The following is an 18,508-nucleotide window of genomic DNA, read 5'->3' as shown; positions in this document are numbered from 1 at the left end:
GGAAGAAGTGTGGACCAGAGGCGTCAGCTCATTGATCGCTACTTTCCTTGATTGTGAGTAACTACCTCTTGTGCTGCTGGTCAATGCGTGATGTATGTTTGCTGGTGATGTGTGGATGTGGTGTATGAATGCTGCCTGTTCTGGTATGTTCTGTTCGCAAATGGGTGTGGGAGATGGTGTACATGCAAAGCTACCCTGATGTGTGTCCTGTGGTCCACTTAATTGGTGATGAGTGTGGTTTGTGGGATGTTGCAGTACGGTGTGGTGTGATGGGTGTGATTCAGTTTCCTGACCTGTGCTTGTTGTTCTCTCATTATCCCTAGGTCACTCCCACAGAGGCATGATTCTCAAGAACATTGATCCCTGCACCTGGTAATGACTACTTATAAGACAAACGTGATTAAAACATGGAGGTCACACAGCATTGAGTGTTTACGTGGTGTTTATTAACAGGTTGTGGATTGATGTTAGTGCATATTTACAAGTAGGTGTTGGGGGGAGAAGTGAGAGTTGAAGGTCATGGCAGATGAAAACACTGTGGGGACACCACATTGTATGATGTACACCTAGTCCAACAGACGTGTGCCAATGCTTGGCATTGTGGGGCAAGATAGTTCGCAGGGTGAATGGCAGGCTCAAGGAAGGGTGAAGTCAGTGGCGGCCCCTCTTCGAGCGGGTGGATGGTGCATTGCCACTGCTCTCAGCTGGATCCAGCCTCGGACGGCCCCTCCTTCTTGGAGCCGGAGCGGAGACAGCTGTGGGGGCAGGTTGGTCAGGGACCACCTCCCTGTCAGTGGCCTCAGGTGATGGTGGTGTTGGTGACCTGTCCCGCTGGGCACTTGGGTGAGGTGGAGGTGGTGTGGCGCGGGATAACCACTCCCACCAAAGAGCAGTTTGCTGCCCCATGAGGTCAACAATTTGGCCAATGCGGGTGTCCATGGACCGCAACAGCTGGCAGCTCTGTAGCAAGTCTTGGTGGGCCCGATCCGCCTGTGCCTGCGACCGCTCATAGGAGGCATGGACTCTGGCGATGGCATCCAAGGTCTTGGTCCCAGGATGGGGTGGGTCTCGTTCCCGACCTCGCCTAGCACCTGCACTTCTGTTTGTGAGCTGTGGCCTCACCTGTGTCCTCTCCCGTCCACTCTCCCTGCTAGCCTGAGATGTCGATGGACCATCATCAGACGATGGGTCAGGCAGGGTGGCACAGGCAGGAGTGGTGGTGGTGGTAGCTGCACAGCTCACAATGGCAGGTGTTGGTGTTGTGACACTGGCCAAGGTGGTGGAGGCCGGGATGTCCTGGGAGCCTGATGGCACTGGGAGTGTGCTTGGGCCAGCATCGTCCTCTGCACCCGAGGTGTCAATGGGATCGTCACCAGAGAGTCCTGGCTGTGAGGGGGGCGACTGGTGCTGGCGGTTGCTGCTTTCGCCCGTCAAGTTGCGATCACCTGAGGGACAAGAATTTCAGAATCAATGCTGTGAACATGACAGGTTTTTTGTTGTAACATTCAGACCCTCCAGGATATCGCGATTTCCCGCGAAATCGGCACTTTTTAAAAAATGCCGCGATTTTTACAAAAATGCCCGCGAAATCGGCATTTTTGTAGAAATTGCGGCATTTTTCGCTATATCCTGGGGGGTCTGCTTTATCCAAAGACATGCACCGGTTGCCCCACACCTGTAGATGATCTACAGACACTGGGGTCAGAGGGTTAAAGCAGCTCGGCTGCAGCTGGCAGTGTGAAGGTCTAGGCTCTTTGTCATTCAGAGCTGCCCGGGACTGCGCTCGTTCGCACCTCTTCCTGGCCCACAAGAATGACAATGGGAGCCCTCACCTTGCACATCAACAGGAGGGGAGGGGGGGATGGGTTGTTGTCACAGAGGATGGAGCAGGAATCGGACAGAGCAGTTCTCCTTCGAGTGTAATGTGAAAGGGTTTGCAGTGACAGGAATAGGAACTTCGAGTCTTAGGCCTGTGAGAAGGCTCATTTACTGACCTGGCAAATTGTTTTTAAACACAGTCAGCAAGTCAATTTGGGAAAGAAACGGAGAACAATTTAAATTGAAAACAAAAGACACGCTACCTTAAATCTGTTAATATATATTTTTTTAACTCGAATCTTGCATTGCTGAGAGATTATCTGCAGCATGCACACCCGGAACTGTCTATGTGCTTGCACTTCTACTCTAATGTGAATTGTATTAGCAAAATGTCTGACCTTGCTTTAAAGATGTTGCACTAAGTGCTCCATCCATGTACGATTTTTAGCATTGGATCGTAGCAAGCTTCTCCTTAAAGCTGAAGTTTAGTGCAAAAACGCTGGGCTCTCTATGAGCATACTATGAAATCATGATTTTATTCTATAGATTAAAGAATTAGCAGAGTATCAATTTTCCGATTTAAAAAAAGGACTACAGGCCATAGAAGGCAAACAAGCAATGGCACCTTTCAGTACTCCAGGATATGGGGTGAATGGATGAATGAAAGATTGAATAAATGGATAATGAGAGAGGATGGATGGATTGATGAGAGGGGAAGGATGGAGAGAAAATTTAAATAGCTGGATGTATGGGTGGAAGGGTAGCTGGATGATGGATGAGGGGAAAGATGGATGAGGGGAAGGATGATGGATGAAAGGAAGGATGGATGAGGGGAAGGATGGATGGATGAAGGGAAGGATGGATGAGAGGAAGGATGGATGGATGAGGGGACGGATAGAGGGGAAGGATGGATGATGAGGGGATGGATGGATGGATGTTTGATGAGGGGGTGGGTGAAAGGATGGATGATGAGGGGAAGGGTGGATGGATGGATGGATGATGAGGGAATGGATGGAGGATGAGGGGGTGGGTGAAAGGATGGATGGATGATGAGGGGAAGGATGGATGGATGATGAGGGGAAGGATGGATGGATGAAGAGTGGGTGGGTAGATGGATGGATGGATGATGAGGGCAAAGGATGGATGGATGATGAGGGCAAAGGATGGATGGATGATGAGGGAAAAGGATGGATGGGTTATGAGGGGAAGGATGGATGATGAGGGGAAGGACAGATGGATGGATGGATGGATGGATGATGGGTGGGTGAAAGGATGGATGGAAGGAAGGATGGCTAAGTGAAAGGGTCGATGGAGAGAGAAAGGGAGGATGGATGGATGACTAAAATAGTGGATGGGTGGAAGGATTAGTAAGTGAAAGGATGGCTGGATTGGTGAAAGGGTAAATGGCTGAATGGATGAGTGAATGGATGGATGGGATGAAGAGTGGATGGATAAGTGTACAGATGGATAGGGTGAAAGGGTGGATGGATAATGGAGACGAGTAAAAGGATGGATGAGGGGATGGATGAAGGGATGGATGAGTGAAATGATAGATGGAAGGATACATGATGGATAGGTTTGCAAACGGTTGAATATGTTTGGAAATGGCTGGGCTTACTTATATACTATTGCGCGACCTCTGATGTGTCTGTAAAACGTACCTATTGTCCTGAAGTTTTGTCCTGAATTTTGAGCTCCTGTCCTGAATTTGTGTCCTGAATTTTGACCCTTTGTCCTGAATTTTTACACTCACCGTCCTGAATTTGCACCAATGCCAGTTGGTCACCCTATTCGCTGGCTTGGAGACGGAGCGCCGTGCAGAGATGTTTGTCCCTCAAGATAAACAGACAGAACCACTCAGCCGAGAGAGCTGAGGCGCACACGGGACGGGGTATCTGCAGAGGCGCGCTGGACAAGGGATGAAGTCTGAGGGTTGAGCTCACCTATTGCAGACCATTTCCCCCTGGGAGTGAGCCATGGGAAAAATCCTAGAGGCGAGAAATTTAACACGGGCGTCAAGTGGCCCCATGTCATGGGTGTCAACTTCAACCAGTCCCCGCTTTTAAAGCGGAGACGATTTGCAGGCTGACATTTTGCAACGAAACTACAAGTACCAACATGCAGTTCGCTACTGTGTAACAAGTGACCACTTGGCGGTTTTGACTGCTCTTTCTCTAGTGGTTAGGTCTGTCGAACGGGCATCCGGTGGGATATCAGGTTGTGTTCAAAATACACTATACTATTTAACGTGCTTACTAATAAAAGGGGCGATAGGTATAGCCATCATTAGTGCAGCAGGTACAGTGGCACCAAGCTCAAAAAAGCAGCGCAAGGGGCTTGTAAATCTGCCCCAAAGTGTCTACATTGTAAAGAAACCAAATATACATAGCTTCATGTTGTTAAATAACTAAAAAAACTAAGATATCTGTGTTTGTTGTAGGAAAAATGGCCACATAAAATGCCGCAAAATTGCCGCTAAATTTCCATATTTGTGCCGCTAAATTTCCATTTTTGTGCCGCTAAATTTGCTATTCCATGCCGCTATATCCTGGGGGGTCTGAACATTACAAATCACTATGGAATCAGGACATGGTTGTTGTTGTCATCATGTTGTTGTGGTTGACAGTACTGGGCAATATGGTGGCGTGGAGGTGGGGAGACAATACTTGGATATGTGTGGTCCGGTTCTGCTATTGGATGGTGCCCCTGTGAAGATGTCTATCTACCTGTAAGTTTGAAGGAGGAGATGCACTGGTCAGCAAATAGTGGGCGGACGCCATCTTGCTCTGGGATGAGACATGGGGGCCTGTTGGGATTTGTAGTGCTGGTCTCTCACACCCCCCACCCACCTCTCTCATCCCCCCCACACACCACACCCTCCCTGTCGACATGGGGGCCTGTTGGGAGTTGTATTGCTGGTCTCTCACACCCCCCACCCACCACCACCCTCCCTGTCCACATGGGGGCCTGTTGGGAGTTGTGGTGCTGGTCTCTCACACCCCCCACCCACCACCACCCTCCCTGTCCACATGGGGGCCTGTTGGGAGTTGTAGTGCTGGTCTCTCATGTAGTGTAGTTCCTATTATCCCAATAGGCTCTGCGCATTGGAATAATACCTTCAATAGTATAGGCCTAGACCAGACGTTAACTAGGTCTTCTATTGTCGATATTAGACTTAAAGTTTTGGGTTTGCCAGCTAGCTCAGAGTTCACTAGAAACTTTCTCGAATAGGCAAGGAGGAGTTGAACCTCCCTGGATAGACAAGAAGGGATTTAGTTTCTGACAACCATAGAACATGACAACTTTGCTCTCCCCTAATCAAGAGTGTATCTCTAGAGTCGTGTGAAAACAAAAGACAACTTATTTTACTCAGTCAGTACGTGCATTCTTAGTCTCACCAGATTGTAGAGAAAAGGAAGAGACGGGCGTGTTCAATAAAAGATGGTATTTATTGATCAGTCTCTTTTCTCATACAAGAGAAATGGATCGATATTATCGCAATACTTATGGTTAAGTAAAGTGCATACAATAAAAGCAGAAGTATAAAATAATACTGTAAAAACATTTATATGGTTTCTAAGCCATAAGGTGGTTTAAAATGAATAAAATAGATACATACATATATACATTTGACTAATCGTACTCACTGGTGTTTCTAACTACGCCTACCCCAGTGTACCTGACCTAAGCCTAATACGTGGGCGGGAATAGAAAGTAGCAGTTTAAGTTAAGTTGGTTTTGCCAAGTGACTGACTCAAGAATTCTCTGCAAGGGGTTATTCAGTTCTGTACCTGGAATCTAGGATGAATGAGGGATGGTATCTCTCGTCTCTGGTCTCGATATTCCAGGCTGCCTGCGAGGGCTACCCGGAAGCGCCGGAGCTGGATTTCTCGGCAGGAGAAAGCAGCGTCTCGTTCTCAGCGCGTCAGGAAGGCGGGGCTGCGCCAGCGGGGTCTGCTCTGCTCTGGGCTTCGGCAAGTCTGGCTGCTCCGATCTCGTCACCACCGCGTGTGTTTGCTTAAGGCAATACCGGTAATATTTATACCTGTAAGGTGCCGAGATTGACGTAAGGATGGACATAGATACGTCAATAAGGATGTCATACGAGCTGGTCGTTAGCACATTCTTTTGCTGAAGTTCTCGGTGAAATCAAAACAATGGCCGCAGGGTTTTTCCCAGGTTGTCATAGGTTTGATTTGTTTTGAGAACTCCGTATGCCTTATCAGGGGCTGGAGGAATATTGCTTGTCTAATTAGATGGCAAGCGTTATGACCTAATCAGATAACACGTTCCTGTGCCGTGGTGTGGCTTCATCAGATAACGGTTTCTGCATCATGGGATGGCTGCTAGTTAACTTGTTAACCAGAACAGGGTCAGGAATAGGGGGATCGATACAGAACCTATAGGAATACATCACACTCACACCCCCCACCCACCACCACCCTCCCTGTCGACATCGGGGCCTGTTGGGAGGTGTAGTGCTGGTCTCTCACACACCCCACCCACCTCTCTCACACCCCCCACCCACCACCACCCTCCCTGTCCACATGGGGGCCTGTTGGGAGTTGTGGTGCTGGCTGCTTTGACAACATGCAAGCCTGGGAACGTAGGATGCAACATTTGTGTTTGGTCATGGTGGGTGCATTTGAGCCCAGGACTTCACATTTGGGTGACTATGTGGCCCACATGCATGGATTGGAGCCTGGGAGATGTGTCTTGGCAGTTGTGCAAGGCAGACCATGGCAGTGTGATAGTGGTCATTGGTTTGTACTTACCAGCCTCTAGTCCCTCTTCGATTCCTTCCAGGCTCTCAGGGTGCAGTATGCCCAGCACCTTCTCCACCCATTCTGCAAATGGTATAGGCTCCGGGGGAGTGCCGCCGCCAGTGTGGTATACCCGCAGGCGGTTCTTGGCCCTGATGCCTTTCACCCTTGCCTTGAGGCAGTGCCACCGCCTCTGGATCTCGTGTTTGATGCATGGCACGGTCCCTGACGCATTCACTCTGGTCACTATCCTGTCCCACATGTTTGTTTTGGTTGCCAAGGTGGTCTGCTGGACTAGGGTACCGAACAGATGTGGTTCGACACGGATGATTTCATCCACCATGACCTTCAACTCACTGTCTGTGAACTTGGGGTTTTTCTTGGGTGCCATGGTGTGTGATGTGCAAGTTGTTGGTGTGGTGGGGTGTGCAGGTGTGTGGTGTGTAGGGATGGTGTTGTGAATGTTTGTGTGGTGGGTGTGTTTGTGTGCAGGTTGTATGTGTGTGTGTGTGTGACTGCTGTTTGTGGTATTCTGCCTCTTTCTTGCAGCTATGCTGTGATGCAAAGGATTGTGGTAATGGGAGGGATTCATTTTATACTCTGTGTGGTGGTTGTGTCCCAATGGTTGTTGCCAGTCAGGTGTTCTGTGGGTGTGGTGACTTGGGTGCATTTTTCGGTGCTTGGGGGGTGTCATTGGGGCGTGTAGTTGTTGGGGGTGGGTGTTTCAGGTGGGTGTGTGTCCTGTTTAGTGTGTTTTCTATTTACTTCCGTCAGCCATTTTGGAATCGGTTTGACGGCAGGGATGTTGTTCGTTTGGTCCTTCCGCAGTCATGCTTCATTTGTCGAAGCGTTGTTTCCGCGGCGGTTGAGGGAGGTGGTGAGTTCCGTTGGGATGGCGGCGTTATCCTAATCGTGCGGCCGGACCCTCCGCGGGTATTGCGGCGGTTGGGCCTGTTCCCGCTGTCATATTCGTCCGCGGCGGAGGGTGTTTCTTTGGTACCGTCCGCCTACGGCGGTCTTTGGTGTGATCCGTCTGTCGCGGACGGTGTTTGAGGTGATCCGTCCGCCACGGACGGTGTTTGATGTGATCCATCCACCGCGGTCGGTGTTTCTTGACAGTAATATCCTAATCGCAACCGCGGATTATCCGCGGTGCGATTGGGAGTGTTTTTGCCGCGACCATGGCGGACGGGACACGTTTCCGTCCGCCATCCTAATAGGCCTCTAAGTTTGCATTCTTCACGGTATCTCTGCTTCGTGCACAAGCACTTTTAACATGTGCCTCCTACTTTGGGGCCACTGGAATTATGCAGCAATTGGCGGCAAAAATATATTGCAGTACTGACTAAATTATGCAGCGTAATGCGGTACATTTTCTGATACCTTATTATTTTTACATTTCTACATATAATAACAGTCTCTCCAAAGATTTTGCCTCAGTACCAGTGTAACATATAAACGCAGCACTGAGAAAGGTGACCAATCAACTTTTGCAAATAGCCCTCCACTTCGCAGCAACATAAGTCACGTTTTTTTTTCGTTTAGCTCATCAGATTATGCAGCATTTGATGTATTATGTGGCAAATATGGAGCCATAATTATGTGGGAAACATTTGTAAACTAGGATATTTTGCCATCTATGCTTGAACTGCTCTTGTGGAAAAAAGGTGAACTGCTGATGACAGAAACCGCATGGCTCGGAGACAAATAGCTTGTGATTCCACTTTTAGGCGTATTTTCGACATTCTGTGACTGGAAAAAAATCCCATTTTGTGAAAGTATTTTATTGTCAATAATTCATATTAAACCTTAAATAAACATATGTATCCATTGGTTGAATTAAATAACATAATAAGCTGTAACTCGTCAGTGAACGCCAAATAAAATCGGAATGTTTTGTTCTTTCTGGTCATACCTCTGACTACCCACTGACGCAATTATACCCGCCCTCTGATTCTCCGCCCAAAGATCCCGAATTTTCCCCGCCCACCCCGACTACTGGCTGTAACCCTTTTACCCTACTACTCTTTTAAAGCGCTCTGATGCCACGTCCGCGCTATATGCAATCCCAAAAATAAATAAACCGATAACAAGCAAACCTCAGGTTAGGGTAAATGTAGCAACAAAGGTACAAAGAAAAGTGACGTCGCACTCGAATCCCACTATGACTTCACGGGAAGTGGGTAGTTGCCTTGTGCAGCTCCTCCTCCTTTCTTTCCCCCGCCCCCTACACATGGGTGAAAGGTCGTGCCGCGCTTCTGCTTCCGGTATGCTGTACTCCAACCCGGATCTTGCTCCCTTCTTCCTCCTTCTTCTCAAAACTCATCGCGGCTAAGGTGGAACTCTAGCCTTGCCGCCGCCGCTTGAGTCTCCTCGTTCCCCGCCAGCGCCATGGGAGTCCCGGCCTTCTTCCGCTGGCTCAGTCGCAAATACGCCACACTAGTTACGCACGCTGTGGAGGAGAAGGTGGGTCTGACCGCCTAGGGGAAGCGGCACGCTTTTGTTTTGCATAAAAGGAAAACGTGTGCTCATTCTCGACTGGTATTAATATTTCTTCAGCTGTAGGAGTTTTTCATCGTATTCGTCTCAAAGAGCTGAGGCTTGCTTATCTATGTCTTTCTCCGAATTGTCAATGGTTAGACTGCTATCGCTTGAGTTTGCACCGCTTTGTGCCTGTGTTTACTGTTCTGAGCCTGGTTATGTTTTGAATACAAACGGGTCGGTTGGTGGGCCACCTGCCAGCTGGGGGTTAAAATAAACAGCTGAAGAGATTCCTATCTTCCTACATGTATTTCTTCAGAGTGCATGTAGGAGATCACAAAACGGACAACACGAGGGACATTGGGCAGTTCTTGAACTTTTAGATGTTAGTTGTGTCGCACAAGCCAGGTCTCGGGATGTTTTGTTGGCACAGCAGTGTTACTATAAATGACAAAGACTGCTTTGCCGTTTGATTACTGCTATCGGTGAATCGACATTTGGTTAAAATAAAGGGCATGCCAAGTGTATATTTTTACGCATTTAACTGCAATAGGGTTCAAACCCATTTGGCCATGAGCATGCTGACCTACATCGACATACCCACTGCATTTATGGAATTTGAATTTCTATCTGTTGAACAAGCTACCCTTTATTTTACAGCCAGATCCTTTCTTCCGAAAGTCAGGGTCCGTATCGCGATGCCTTAATCCCGAGCGAGTACATTAACTTGAAATATGTCCGAGTAAATACATTTTGCTGACAACCGAGCTCAAAACTACTGCCCTGTGTTTCCGAGCTCTGCTGCTAAAGCTTTGTTGAAATTTAATTTGTATATGCGCCTTATATGCCTTAAGTCTCAGGCCTGTGGAATTATGCGGCAAGTGAAGACCAACTTGGTCAACAAGGCTGACTACATTTGGTTAAAAAAAACGATTGTACGACATAATGTTGATAATTTTGAAGCAATAGTGCTTCACTAATTTGTCTCTTTGACGTATGTCATCGCTGTATGGGTGTAGGTTTCGCATCAATAATTATCAGCTTTTCGTTCGGTTGTTTGCCGTAATTTAGCGTTAAATTGATAATTATTAACAAGTTAAAATAGTATAATTTTTGCAAACATATTATGTGAGTGACTGTGGGTGTCTGAGTGCCGGTATGAGTGTGTGTGGGTGTATAAGTAGCTGTGTTGGGAGAGGAGTGAATGGCCGCGTGAGTGAGTATGTTGAGGAGTGGTTGTATGGCAGTTTCAGTGAGTGGCTGTTTGGTTTGGCAAATTGGTGTATAAGTGGCTGTATTGTAAAGTGTCTGTGTGAATGGATCTATGTGTGGGTGAGCAGCTGTGAGCGCTTGTATGGATGTGCGAATGTTGAATGGATGTATGGGTGGGTGAGCAGGTGTGAGTGCTTGTATGGATGTGTGAATGTTAATGTACGTGGGAGTGAGTGGCTGTGTTTAGAGGCTGTATGGGTGTGAGTGGATGTATGGGTGAATAAGTAGGTGTGAGAGTAGCTGTATGGTGTGTGTGTATGATTCCGAGAGTGGCTGTATGGTTAAGTGACTGGTTGTATAAGTCGTTTTATATGTAATTGATTTGTATGGGTGTGTGAGCTCTGGATGTGTGATTGGTGTGAGTACTTGTATGGGTCTGTGAGTGGTTGTATTGGGGTGTGTGTGCTTCTGTGGATGATGTCACTGACCAATTCGTGAGTGATATAATATGAGGGGGCATTAGTTATACTTAGCTCAGTTAACTATAACTGCTGTGGGGCACCTGCATTTATTTTCCCTGGCACGCTTAAGGCCAGCGGCCCTGCCTGCATACATATTGTGCCCTGGGGAGGTGCCGGTTCGAGAGGCTAAAATAAGCCCTTCAAGGGAGTTCCCAGTGCACCCCTCCTCCTTCTTTCACAGTTTATGGACATCTCTTTGTATTCAGTCACTCTTCAGAACTGGAAAAGGTGCAGTGCTCATACCATGGAGGGGCAGGCTACTAGATGAGTAATACCCCTGGGGAGGTAACTAAAGAGGGGTCCCTAAGTATTTTAAAAATTATTTAAATCCTCGCTAAATATGTCACTCATACTTGCCATTGTATCAGGGGCTGTTGCCAGTTTCGCCACACCACATTTCAGTCTGTTTTTGTTTAGCTATTTCAAAGAAGAGTCTCTGAGTCCCAGTAGGACATAGTCCATGGAATCTGGGAGTGGGTATCCCAACATATCTTTAATTTGTGCCAGTATCTCGTCCCAGAAGGGGAAGTTCGTTGGGCAAGCCCACCATATGTGTCGGAAATCGCCCAACATGCCACAACCCCTCCAGCATAGATCTGATGTATTAGGGAAAATCAGTTTTAATTTGGCATGGTAATGGTACCAATCGCAAAGTAGCTTGTAACGGGCTTCCCGAAGCGATTATGATGTGCCATATCCTTCCGTAGGGACTTCCAGAGGGACACTTTATTGCATGATTAATTAAAACCTTTGCAACATAGGTAAATGGCATCAAGTTCAAATTTACATACTCCATGAAAAGTTGCCTCTTTGTAAATTAAATTGCTAAAACAAATAGAAGTCAAAAATCATTGGGACATTGAAAAGTGGCTGGATTTACATTTCACTTACATGGTGGTGCTGTTATGTAAAGTGCATACATGAGTAAAATAAAAGAAGCCGAGGAGTTCACATCGTTGTACTGATAAGAGTGAGACTGGTTTAAGTAAAGAGGTTTGGATACTTTATTAGACACCAGCGCTTTCTGCCCCAGTGATGTCAGCTGGGAAGTGTCTAATAGTCTCTAGTGGTAAGGGGATGTATTTGGGGAGGGGTGGGTGTAATCGAAGGCAGGGAATAACAGGGCCTGGTAATAACCTATTCGTTTCTCAGCCTTTCACCTACATGATCCAGGGCCTATATCTTTCTGAATGAATTAGATCAAAGCACAGTTTTATGTGATATATGGGTCAAAACGGGTCAGCACTGCTTCCCTGCAGGATCTTATATCTTTAGCAATCCACCCCCTTTGTAACAAAGTTCTCCTATCCTCCAGAAGGGTAGGGCATAGACACAATACATGTATTACGTTCTCTTTTTGCTGATTGCAGAGCCGGCACATTACCTGTTCTTTGCCCCTTTTCCAAGCTGGGAGATGACACGAGATAGGAATTACCCCCATCCTCAACTTCATGAACTGTGACTTTGTCCTTTCATTGTAGGGGTTATTTAAGTAGCACGTAGTGTCATCTAGTCTTGTTTCTGGGAGTGGTGCGAGTACTTGTATGGGTCTGTGTTCGGGGTGTGTGCCTCTGTGAATGTCACTGACCATTTCATGAGTGATGTAATATATAAGGGGGCATAAGTTATAGTTAGTTCAGTTAACTATAACTGTTGAATTTCACTAGTTTTGTACGAGTTCTATTAAAGCCGTTTTGTGTTGATTTTTGCCATCCTTTTAAATTCCTGGTGACTGGTTGGTAGGTCCCAAGCACTTATCAAGCCAAATGTGCTGGGGGCTTGGGTCAAGTAATGGTTTCCCACCGACCTATGTTTTGTGGCCAGTTATGTCCATAAATGGTGGGCCAGGGTACCTTCCTTAGAGGCCCTGAGCGTGTGGCATCTTATAGCAAAAGCTGCCTTACTAGCCAGCGCCTGTTTGCATGTTCCTATTCCAGTCTTATTTGAGCTGGTGATGTGTGGAAGGGAAGCTGGAAAACTGTTCTGTAGATCTTCGTGATCATTTTGTCAAGTCACTCTCCTGTCCTTTAAGTTCTTTTCTCCTTTGTTAAGTTCGGAAGAACCTTTGCCTGAGCTACTCGGAGGACAGGCAAAAGTGTGTGGTCTTTTAGTCTTGTATATGTAGATCTAAGAGCGAGCGATAATGCAGTGCTTTTGAAAATTTTGATAATCTGGCTCCCGTTTCTACCATTGTCGTTAGAGGACTCCTACTTGTGGCAGTTTATTGCATCTAGTTTCTCCTGCTCAAGTGACCACGTTGGCTTTTGTGTTTTAGCAACTCGAACCGGAAGTGTCTTGGTTTTCTTTTTATTGATCAGCAGACCATTCCTAGTGGAAAATGTCATGGTTGCGTCCAGGAGAAGCTGCGAACCAATCTTTGTTTTACTGATAATGACTAGATCGCCTGTATTAAGTAGGCTTGAGAGGCAAAAAACACCCATTTTTGGCGGGTGAGAATGTACGTTAAGGATCAGAGAAAAGTCAGATAGAAACAAGTTAAATAAGGTACGTGCAAGAACGCAACCTTGCTTGAGGCCTTGCATAGTGGTTATAGGCCTTGACATGTGCAATCCTTCCCCAATTTTTATTCTGACCCATGTATTGTCGTGCAACAACTGTAGGGCCCCAAGTCTGGGATCCAGGATACTAAAAAGCACGCGTTTCTGCCAAAGCTTCCCCCGATCAGCCCTTCTAAAGGCAGACTTATCTATGAATTTTGGTAAAGAACTGGGGCCCCTGTATGCAGGATAAATATGCCCTGACAGGGAGTAAACAATAAGCGGTAAAAGAACACATATCATTAGACGTGGCGTATTGGGTTTAGGCTTGCCAAGTAGCACTTCTGGTTGGGGAGAGGCAAGAGGGACTTCACTCCATGTAAATCCAATATGCCTGCTCCGGTGCGCCAGCAAGCCTGGCCGGACCCAGAGGCCAGGACCCCTGTTCCTCTGGACACAGTCCCCACTTGGGTCTACCCAAGAGAGACCCTCTTAGCACTCTCAGGACAGGTTGTAGGCGATGAAACTCACTGTATTAAAGCTCATCGACGACACACAGACGGACCCTTTTCATGCCTCAATTGTAAATGGTGTAGTTTCACACAGTCAGAGCATTCTTCCAGAGAGATGGATGGCGGGGACAAACTGGGTTGCATCTACTTTAATGCCCGCTCTGTTCCCAAACACTCCCTCAATATCTGGGACACCATAAACTAAATTCGCCCGACCGTGTTTTCATAAAAGGAACATGGCTGGGTGAAAGTAACTCTCCTGACATTGGCAGTGCCCTACCTGTTAATTACAAAATCTTAAAACAAAACGGGCAGGGACGGAAAGGACGGGGTCTGGCCATACTTTTTAAAGACTAACTCACCTGCCTCCGCGTCGCATTGGCACAAGCAGAGAAGCACGAGTTCCTATCATTTCAAGTGGCAAGACATGACCACATATTGCTCGGAGGAGCTGTAATCTACAATCCCCCGGGACATCAATCCGTACTTAGCGCCCATCTACTAACTCAACTGTTCGCTCCTTGTCTGAAACATAGCCATTATTTGGTCATAGGGGATTTTAACATTCATTTTGAGAACTAATATCTCTGCTGCCCTGCATCTGGAGACCGATATGCAGATTCTCCAGCTAAAGCAGTGGGTCGAAGGGTCCACACATATTGCAGGCCACACTTTGGATCTGCTTTTCACAAACTTTGACTCAGTCTGTATCCAGGACGTCAAACTCCTGTCCTGTCCTGGACAGACCACTCACTTAATATACTTTGCACTCACTCTCCCAGCGAATCCCACTAAGCCTACAGGGGAAAAGGCGAACATGGAGGTTAGTCACCGAAGATTCCTTTCGGATTCACTTTAGCCCCAAGAACCCAGAGGCCTTAAGTACGCTTCAAGCCAACTGGGAAACAATGAATCTCGAAAAAGAAATCATTAACACCCTAGATTTACTTGCACCAAAGCTACCATTTAAAGATGTCGAACAAATCCCAACAAGGAAAGTGGTATACGCACAAACTCAAGGCACTCAAAAGAAAGTGCCAAACCTCAGTGCATCACTGAAGGCTATCTAAACTACATACAGATAGACAGCCATACAAGACAGAGCTGAGGAACTACAATAATGCCATTAAGAAAGCCAAAAAGTCCTATTTTGCCAGTAGAATTAATGAGAACTGCAACTCAAGTAAGGAGCTGTATAAAATAGTAAGGGAGCTATGAAACCCAGTAAGCCTATCCCAGACCTTTCCACCCTCTGAGGAAGGCTGCAAAGAATTCAGCAAATTCTTTTCAGATAAAATTAATAAAATATATTCCACATTTATCAGCACCTCGCTGCTAGCAACCAACCATGAAACTTCAAACCCCCCCCTCCACCTCTGATGCATCTGCTCGCATGAGCAACCTCTCCTCATTTCCAGAGGCAGAAGTTGCAAAAACAATGGCGGAAATTAAATCAGGTTCTCCCCTGCCCTCACTTTGTCTTCGCCCAGATCATACCTATAATCTGCCCATATGTCACCCAGCTACTCAACAACTCGCTGGATACTGCTGTATTCCCAGATACATGGATGCTGGACACATATTCTGATACTGTCCCTTCTAGGGCATTCCCATTAGACATTACTTTTAACTGTGGGGAGGTCTTAAAGGCCATTCGCGATAGTCCCTCAGGTAAAGCTCCGGGTCCCGACTGAGTCCCAATAGATGTTTTTAAAAACGCAATTGACTTGTGGGCTCCATTGTTAACAAATGTTTTAAATAAAGTAAACCAACAGGGGTTTATACCCTCTTGGACGGAAGCTATAGTGGTCCCAATTTTCAAAAACGGTAATATAAATGATCCCACCTGCTACCGACCAATTTCATTGCTTGGTGCACTAATGAAGGTAGCAGGTCGGATAGTTTTATACATGATTCAATCATGGGTAGAGGAGAATGACATTATATCAAATTTACAATACGGATTCAGAACGGGGAAAGGAACAATAGAGCAGGGATTAAACCATGCGTTAATAATATCGAAGTATACTCAGGCAGTCTGCTCTCCGTTTCTTGTGTGCCACCACAGGTCCCCTTGAATTTCCGGAGCGCATGACTTAACAGGTGCTTTAATGAGTATTAAAGGCAGCAAGCTGAATGCCCCCAAGGTATCCCCCTATACACTTCTTGGAGAGGGTCACTCTTTAGATCCTGAGTTTCGTATTCTTGTATGTGCGATTGCAGCTGGTCCATCCACCCCTGAGAACTAGCAGTTACAAGCCCTTGATGTTGTGGGAGGGGTTAGTGCATTGTGCAGTTGGTATAAGCCACACCAGCCTAATGCTGGTCACTTCCGTGCACCAGCGACCTCTACAGCCCCACCTACCTAGGTGACCTTCCCCTCCTTGGTCGTACTGAAAGCTAGGTTCTGTGGACTGGTAGGCTGGAGAGCCAGGGAGGCACTTAAGATGCTTCTGGGGCTGTGGTAAAAGGTGCCACAGTGCCTGCTGATCCCCATTACCAATACTAATGATAGGCCAAATGTTGAAGTCAGGGCAGTCATAATTCACGCAGGCGCTGGGTAATTGTTGGAGAGCGAAATGGTGGTGTGGTGTGGGGGAGCGAACGCTGCAAGTACAGTTGGCTATGCTCATCTTACTCTACGTACTCTGGGTGTGCTCTGGTCATGATGGGCTCCTGACTCTCCTCATGCCACAGTCCAACAGGCAAGCCACAGACTTCAGGATACCACCTGTCTCCACCCTACGCCACAAGCCTGCCCGGGAGGGGCAGGTAGCAGGGACTGGGCGATGACTTCGAACTTCAGTGGTGAGCCGGCAGGTAGCTGCCCCTCGGTGCTACTCCTTGGCTCAAGCAGCACCGCCAAACTCAAACACCCGAACCTGATGCGGTGCTTGCTGGCAGTGATGCAACCTCTTTAAACCGCTTCCTGCCCACAGACTTTCCGCTGCCTTGCAACAGCTGCTCCAAAACAAAGGACTTCAGTGCCCCTCCTGTATATCGTATCCTAGCTTGTGCTCCCAAATGCAATTGGTGTAGTCGTGGTTAGGCCAGTGTGTGGAGAAGTAAGGAGTACAATAAAGATATTGTGTCTATGTTCACTCTAACCCCTTTCACAAAGCCCTCCACTTGTGAGTTCTCGTGTTACTGCCCCCTTAATGTCTGGATGTAGTGCCCACTGACTCAATTTCAAATAATGGCAGTGTTCGGCCTCTTTGAGTGGAAGGTCCTGTTTACAGTGTTAAACAGTTAGGTTATCCCAGTTGAGAAATGGACCCTGTTGAAGCGCCGGTGGAAAGGCTGGATTGTAGTGTGTGGGAGTGAAAGGTGAGGGGTAACATCCATTCGGCCATCTTGACCACCTCCTCGTTGTAGTGACGTGACATCAGTCTTTCATTTATTAGTGTCTCCCTTGACACTCATGTTACCTCCACATAGCCACTGTGTATTCATGTTTGATATGCCCTATTGTTCGGGTTCCTTCTCCATGGTTGCAAACGTTGGACTCTTAACAGTTCAAATTGTGAGCCAGTGGAGAAGGACCTCCTGGACATGGGCTCCTTTGTTGGAATAAAGAAGAAAAACACTTTCAACCAAAAACCTTGCTTCCGTTTGGGTTTATTACTTTTTTTTCTCATTTTGGGTGGAAAAAACATTCCTCAGTCTTCCTCGTGGGTGTGGTTATGTATGCATTGGGTGGACGGAACGCCTTCGGTTTCCACAACAAGACCCATATAACTCACCCCGCTATCGCCAAGTCCATATGGAGGCAGTGCTCATCGGACTCTCTCTGGGACCATTCTGGAATGACACATAATTGTGCAGCTTTATAATCAAGATGAAAATCTGGGAGCGCTAGCCCCCCTTCAGCTCTTGGGCACCGAATCGGATTGAATATGGGGAGAGCTCTTTTATTTTGCCAGATAAACCTTGTCAGTCAAGTGCGAAGAGTTTTTAGGTAATCTCTCTCCACGGAAATTGGAAGACTTGTTGTAAAGCGCTCTGATATCTGCAAAGATCTTGTTCGCCCTATATAAAAATAAATAAGTGTAGGAACTTTGGCAGGACCACCATCTTGATCGTGTGTGTTCTACCTGGCCATGATAGATGCGTTGGGGCCCATAGCTTAAGATCACTCTGTAATTTGCGGGGAAAAGGAATGAAATTGGCCAAAAAAAGACTAGAAATCTTGGGAGTTAGTTTGATAACGAGATATGTAAGCTCCTTCTTTACCCACTGAAAGGGGGTTGTGATCACAAGTATAACCACCTCTGTGTCGGGTACTGTCAAATTGGTGGATTTAGATTAGATTAATACGAATGCCCACTATTTCCTCAAAGAGCTTGAGCTCTTCCTGCAGTGTGGACAGGGAGAGGTTCTAAAGAAAAAGATGGGGGGGAATGTGGGCACCCTTCCCCCATAGGAAACGGCTCAGAGCTTACTCCATTTACAATTCCTCTGGAGCAGGGAACCGTGTAGTTGGCCTGGACCATCGCAATGAAGGTCTCCCAAAAACCGAATCTCTTCAGGTTGCGGAAGGAAAAGGAACAGTCCAGTCAAATGCCTTCTCGGCATCCAGACCAAGCAGCACTGCTGGGACTTTTTTTTTGGCTGGCCTTTTTCAATTGAGTGTATTACCCTTTGTGTGCGCTGTCATGGGTCTTCCGTCCCTTAATGAAGCCAGATTGATCCGAGTGGATCAA

The 18,508-nt window shown here is 47.0% G+C and overlaps 1 protein-coding gene across 2 annotated transcripts in view; it reads left to right on the top strand.

Annotated features, from left to right (window-relative positions):
- Positions 1-8,812: 8,812 nt before the first annotated feature.
- Positions 8,813-18,508, top strand: part of XRN2 (5'-3' exoribonuclease 2) — a 372,302-nt gene continuing 362,606 nt past the window's right edge. The window contains exon 1 of one of the 2 annotated variants that reach the window (XM_078649322.1): positions 8,813-9,047. In XM_078649322.1, coding sequence (XP_078505448.1) covers positions 8,973-9,047 — 75 coding nt within the window. In that variant the 5' untranslated portion in view covers positions 8,813-8,972. The remainder of the gene's footprint in view (positions 9,048-18,508) is intronic. The other variant, XM_078649323.1, reaches the window with a different exon arrangement.

The sequence above is a fragment of the Lissotriton helveticus genome, chromosome 6, assembly GCF_964261635.1.
Source record: "Lissotriton helveticus chromosome 6, aLisHel1.1, whole genome shotgun sequence".
NCBI lineage: Eukaryota > Metazoa > Chordata > Amphibia > Caudata > Salamandridae > Lissotriton > Lissotriton helveticus.
This window is presented reverse-complemented; position numbering and strand designations above follow the sequence as displayed.